The sequence below is a fragment of the Ictalurus furcatus genome, chromosome 29, assembly GCF_023375685.1.
Source record: "Ictalurus furcatus strain D&B chromosome 29, Billie_1.0, whole genome shotgun sequence".
In the NCBI taxonomy this organism is placed as follows: domain Eukaryota; kingdom Metazoa; phylum Chordata; class Actinopteri; order Siluriformes; family Ictaluridae; genus Ictalurus; species Ictalurus furcatus.
The window spans coordinates 16,339,294-16,345,463 of NC_071283.1; the positions used below are offsets into that span (position 1 = coordinate 16,339,294).

Genomic DNA, 6,170 nt, shown 5'->3' on the forward strand with positions numbered 1-6,170 from the left:
GGAAAAAGTTACCAAGACTTACAGTTCTGGTTCTGTGTGTAATTTGTTCAATTGGTGAGATAGAGAACCGGGAGGTTGAGAACTGCATGTCTGAGGCAGAACCTCAACAAGGACAACACTAAATAAAAAACAGCATGGGATTTTTATAATCCCTCTTATTTTGTTAAAAGTATTAAGATTTTGCAAGGCTGTGTGTATATATATATATATTGTATGTACAGTGAAACTCTTCTTCTCCTCTGTACATATCTCAGACTCACCGCCCTCGAGGAGGGACAGTAAGGATGCTGAAGATAGGCCTGAGGCTCATGATTTTCTGATTAATAGCTGAGAGCCGTTACCCCTGAGACATCACTGCCCTGACACACACACGACACACACACGCGACACACACGCGACAAACACACACACACACACACACAGCAGTCTCATTCGTCCTAACTATTCTCATTGATTTCATCTTTTAACTATCTTTACGGAAACAGCCATTAAAGTGTAAAACGGCACCAGGGTGTATCTGTTTCTCAGAGAAGGGCGTGGTCACTGCATCATTTTAATAGTCTAACAGGAAAGAGTTAGTGTTTTAATTATTGTGTGAATGTAAATTATGAAAAAACATTCATAAAAGAAAATGACTCACAGACAGGATGAGGATTTGGGAAGAAATATTACATTCCGGTGGGACAAGGACAGGTGCAGGAAATAATATTCAACAAATAAACTCCTCCAGGACAGATGTGTAGAGAGCTGGGTGTGTGTCACACTCACACTCACACACACACACACACCCCATACTGAGCACAGCAGTCTTGACTTCATTAACTGCATGAACATGGTGAGTGTCCGATATATCTGACTGATTTGTTCTTCTGTTTATAAAATTGGATCATCATGTTATTGTAATATTTTTATGTTTTTGTAATACTTTTTTTTTATTACTAATATTAAAGTGCTCTATAAATCATTAGCAGGAATATTTGCAGCAGCTGTTTGTTGTTCAGTTTCAGGATCTCATGTACAGGAACACACACGAGATGATCTTTAAGAGAAACAGTACAGTGGCACGTTTGTGTGTTTATTCTGTATTTATTTCACTTCCTGTGTGCAGGCGAGAGGACGGACAGTGAGAGTGGAATGTGAGGGAGTGAGTGTGATTCTGATGATGCTCCTCGCTGCTCTCCACCACACGGTGAGCTCTTTACTACTCACTTACTACAAACATTCTGCATTACAACCAGTTTACACTCAAATTCCTCAGTTTTATTCTGGTGAAATCTACAAAAGTCACATTTAGAACCTGTGTTCAGTTTCTCTTGTATGTGGATCAGATCCTGTACCGTATCCCACTCCTTATAGACAAATCTGGATTTAAATACACCACTAAAACATCACACTGTAAATTCAAGAGAATGACTGTAGATGATCCTGAATTAGGAGGAATTGAGATGAATTACAATCATTTACTGTGAATTTACAGAGAATTAGTGTGAATCTTCAGCACTCTGCAGATGATCTAATATGTTCTTGCTTTAAGTTTTCGGTCGACTGATTCTGGGAACTTTTATTTCTGTATCAAATTCTCCTCTGTTTCACATCAACTCACTACATTTCCTGTTTAGTTTCTAGTAACATATGAGTTATTATGATGCAGTGGGAGGGGTTTGGGTTATGATGTAATGCAGTGGGAGGAGTTTGGGTTATGATGCAATGGGAGGGGTTTTGGTTATGATGCAATGGGAGGGGTTTGGATTATGATATAATGTAGTGGGAGGGGTTTGGGTTATGATATACTGCAATGGGAGGGGTTTGGGTTATGATATAATGTAGTGGGGGGGTTTGTATTATGATGTGATGTAGTGGGAGGGGTTTGTATAATGATGTAATGAATTGGTAGGGGTTTGTGTTATGATCTAGTGTGGTGGGAGGAGTTTTGGTCACAGTATGAGTGTTACTCTTATGTTTTTTTTTGCTATTGTGTACATTTTTTTATATATTTCCTGTTGTATTCTGCAGGTGAAAGCGGAGGTGAGGAAGTTGGACATGGCTCCTGATGCAGTAGACGACGATTTCTCGCAGTGTCGAGAGAAAATGCTGAAGGCTGTTACTGAACCAGGCGGCCTGCTGCAGAAGGAGCTCAAGGCTAATAAAGAGTTTGAGGAGCTGTGGAGTAAACACAGTGGAGAGTGCAAGAAGAACATTCCTGGTGGAACATCTTATCACATCGATGCTCTACAGGCGTATGGAAATTCTAGGACTAAATTTAGAAAAACTTTCAACAGTTTGGTTTATAGCAAAGGCAGCAACAGCACGACCTACAGAGACGAATTTCCCTTCAAGTCTCTTCACTTCCTCCTAACAGACTTCCTGCGTCTGCTGAAGCGTACAAACACCAGTACGACCGTGTACTACGCCACCAGTAACACCTACACAGCAGATACGGGGACCGAGGTCCGATTCGGAAAGTTCATCAGAGCCGGAACCTCTCAGAGCACTGAAACTGAAGCGCTGTACGATGGAGGCACCGTGTTTATCATCAGTTCCTGTTCTGTGGTTAATGTTGAAGAGAACATGTGTAAATCTGAGGAACTCCAGGCTCTTATTTCTCCAGCCGAGGTCTTCACAGTGCAGAACGTTAGAGATGTTAGCACTGATGATGCCACATATAAAGAAATCACTTTAACACACTCGCGCTTTCTCAGCAATCATACCTGCTCTTTCTTCCACAGGTAAGACGATAACTTGTAGTAAATTCAGGTGTTTATATAAGATTGTGTAGGTTTTGTTTTCATGATGAGATTTCCACTTTGCTTCTAGACTTCTGAATCCTGTGCTCTGACGTTCAACACAAAACACTAAGCTTGAACTCAACAGTGATGCAGAGTGGATTTTTCCTCTAATGACTCTTTCTCTCTGTTTCCTGTCTCTCTTAAGGAACGCCGCGGATGCCGAATCCTCCACCTCTCTGACTTTTACACTTCTGGCGCTGACGGCCTCCTTGCTGAGTCACTTTACACTGATGGAGTGACTCACGTGTTCATCGACACGTTTATATCAATTTATTACAACATTTTTAGTAGAGTTCTTTTCTCATGACATGTTTCAGTTCTCCTTTTAATTTGATCCATGATCAGAAGTACCGGGAGCATTCTCGGGTAATGACAGACAAATAAAAATCAGATTACAGAAGTGTAAGATAATAAGGACCTCATGTTTTATTATTAACACAGAAGTCCTGAGTCGTAGTGATAACTCAAACGAACTGGTTCAGATGTTAGAGCAGGGACACAAGAGGTGACGAATCTCGAAAGGTCTCGATGCCGGTGTGTCACAGATTTGGAAAACACTGTTGCCCTGATGAGTTTAATACGACTTCATGATTACTGGTTTCTCTGACGTGAGTAGACAGGAAATGTGAGAGAGAAGAAGGAAAGAGGGAAGTAACTGGTGAAGAGTTATTTGAGTTTGCATTTAAGGAACCTTAAAACTTTGTACCGCATATCTGAGCTGATTTATTTTTGTCTATAGATGTATTTCAAACAGCACAATTTAAAAAAATTAGAAATCCTCATATTTTCCTTCAGACGCTGTTTATTACACATAGGAGAATGTTAAATTAGCTGTGGAGGTGAAATATCAAGTCACTGAGATACATCTGTGGCTTCATCTGTGGCTTCTGGATCTTCTGTATGAGTTACCTGATCTTATATAATAAGCTCTAGTTGTTTTTCTTGCTTTAGGTCAGTGGGTCTATTTTAGTTCCAGAGGATAAATTATATTTCTGACGTGAGTCCTGCGTGTGTTTGTGTTCTGGTGAAATCCACCCAGTGTAAGAGAAAGTGTAATGAATGATTGGAATGAAGGGGATGACGTCATGTGTGATGTGTAATACAAAGCTCTAAGCGCTTAATTCTTTCCAGCTGTGTGAAGGAAGTGACACGGTATGCCTGTTCATTTTTCAGCTACTGATGACTGAATACAAGAGCAGAGATTCTCATCTTCTTCCCATGTCCCAGTGGGCTTTTATTACACAATAAACTAATTCTCAGAAATGTGAGCGTGACTGGGAGAAGTGCTGATGACTTTGAGAGACAGATTGTGAATCAGATTTGTGTCAGGTTTTCCATTTTAACTTTCTAACTAAACTCTGTAATTCTTTGGATCAGCTGTTAGGTTCCTGTTATGAACATTCCAGAAAATTCCGGAATCTGAAGAGTAAAAAAACTCATGCTGTGGAAGTTGTGGTCTTTTTTGCTGTGCTGTCTGTGAATTTTTTTGTGGATTATAATTTTAAAAGACAAAGGCGCTACGACAGCGGGGTGTTTGCTGTGGGGTTTGGTGGTGTTGCGGTGTAGTTCTGGTTTCTGGAGTGGGAGGCTGCTGGTTCAAACCCAGCTTGGGTGCAGTGTGTTGGATGGTGAAATGTAGAATGGGGAGTTACTGCGTCTGAGTTTTATGACCTGAACGTGTGATGTTTAGGTCATGGTTACATAAATAAAGGTAAAAAGGTCTATAAAAGAGGTTTCCTGTATGAGATCCTGTAGCTCATGTGGATGAGCGTCGCCTCTGGGTTGTGAGGTTGCTGGTTCAAACCCCAGCCAGGATGAAAGGATAAGAGCGTGGAAGGTTCAGGAATCAGTGGAAGGCTGATTGATGCGGAAGGTGCAGGATGGCCGGAGGGCGTGACCAAGGGGGGTAATATCCGGGCATCTGCCCCCTGAGGCCCAGCAGTGGAGAGTAAGAGGGTTATAGAACCTGAAGAGAAGGGTTGGACTTAGTTTTGCATTATATAAAAATTTTCTATAAAAACCTATGTCCAACCTTTCTCTTCAAGCTTCATAACCTCTTTCTGCTCCTGCTCTGTGGGGAGCTGCCCTGCTACTCACCCCCAACCAGGTCACACCATCCATCCATCACCCAGCCACTGATTCCTGAACCATCTACACCCATATCCTTGCATCCTGGCTGGGGTTTGAACCAGCAAGCTCTCAACCCAGAGAGCGACTCTCATCCACATGAGCTACAGGATCTCATACAAGAAACCTGTTTTATAGACCTTTTCACCTTCATATACGTAACCCTGCCCTAAAGGGTAAAGTAAACAGCACAGACTTGAACCAATCATAAACACAGGGCCGAGTTGGATTCGAACCAGCAGCCCCTGAGCACGGGGTCAGAGACGTTACCACATCGCCGCCAAATCCCACAAGAGCAAACGGCTCTCGTAGCGTCTTTGTGTTTTAAAATCACATCGGCCAAACATCCCCACCCTGCCCCTCTCTCCATTAACGTCCATCATTGTGTTTTCTCCTCGAGCCCGAGCTAAATTCAGTCCCAGCTTTAGCTAAACTTCAGCTCTGTTCAACTTGTTACCTTCAAAATAACAACCAAGAGATCTCTGTGAGTTTAAAAGAGAAGATGTGAAAACTCTCCATACATTAAAAAGAAAACCTTGAATAAATGAACAGCTGTTCGGACCGCTGATGAAAAACTATGAGGGGAAAAGAAGCTCGCTCTGTAGCCTACAGCTAGTCACAACATGAAATGAAGAGCTAGCTAACATCATGCACTGATATTCACTGAACCACTTTGGAGAAGACATCAACTGTGGAACACTACAGCACGCGCGCCGCCAGATTCCACTTTACTTTGTACACACAGGCCGCACACGCGCATTTCATTCTTCTGCACTATTTAGTTGTTCCACAAGGGGGCAGCAGTGACCCCGCAGCGAATCACAATACGCAGCCGAAGAAAAAACGGACGCGACGAAAACGAGCGTAAGCTCTTTTCTGGTTGAGTGTTCGCACAGACCTTCTGTTTCTCGCTTTTTTTAATTTTTATTTTCAAATTTCTTGTTCCTCTAGTATCTACAAAAGAAGCAGCGTGTCTTTCTCCTCCGTTGTTCTTCGTGTTGTTGCGATTCTTCTTCTTTGGCGTCCTTCACACCAGAAGACCTGCTTTACTGCTCTCTACTACCTCTTGTAGGCCAGGAGGGGTAGTGCATGCTGTCGCAATGCGCATGCGTCGACCGCCTGTGTACGCGTGCATGTCAAATGGCGTTTACTTTGAAAGGCTATGCGTATCACTGCGCGTATACGCTAACGTACGCGTAAAAACAAAACAAAGTATACGGGCTTTAGACAGCAGTGCGGGTTTTGTGTTCCTATCAC

The 6,170-nt window shown here is 42.4% G+C and overlaps 1 protein-coding gene across 1 annotated transcript; it reads left to right on the plus strand.

Annotated features, from left to right (window-relative positions):
• The first annotated feature begins 729 nt into the window (after nt 1-729).
• LOC128604305 (ecto-ADP-ribosyltransferase 5-like) lies at nt 730-5,184 on the plus strand. The gene is made up of 4 exons (XM_053619340.1): nt 730-835; nt 1,109-1,189; nt 2,014-2,726; nt 2,932-5,184. Exons 1-4 carry the CDS (start codon nt 827-829, stop codon nt 3,023-3,025), a joined length of 897 nt encoding a protein of 298 aa, XP_053475315.1. The 5' UTR covers nt 730-826; the 3' UTR covers nt 3,026-5,184.
• Nucleotides 5,185-6,170: the final 986 nt, after the last annotated feature.

Excerpts from the sequence above, each read along its gene's own strand:
- LOC128604305 (XM_053619340.1), top strand. Across the intron at positions 1,190-2,013 it reads TCGCTGCTCTCCACCACACG|GTGAAAGCGGAGGTGAGGAA; the intron begins GTGAGCTCTTTA and ends TGTATTCTGCAG. Across the intron at positions 2,727-2,931 it reads ACCTGCTCTTTCTTCCACAG|GAACGCCGCGGATGCCGAAT; the intron begins GTAAGACGATAA and ends GTCTCTCTTAAG.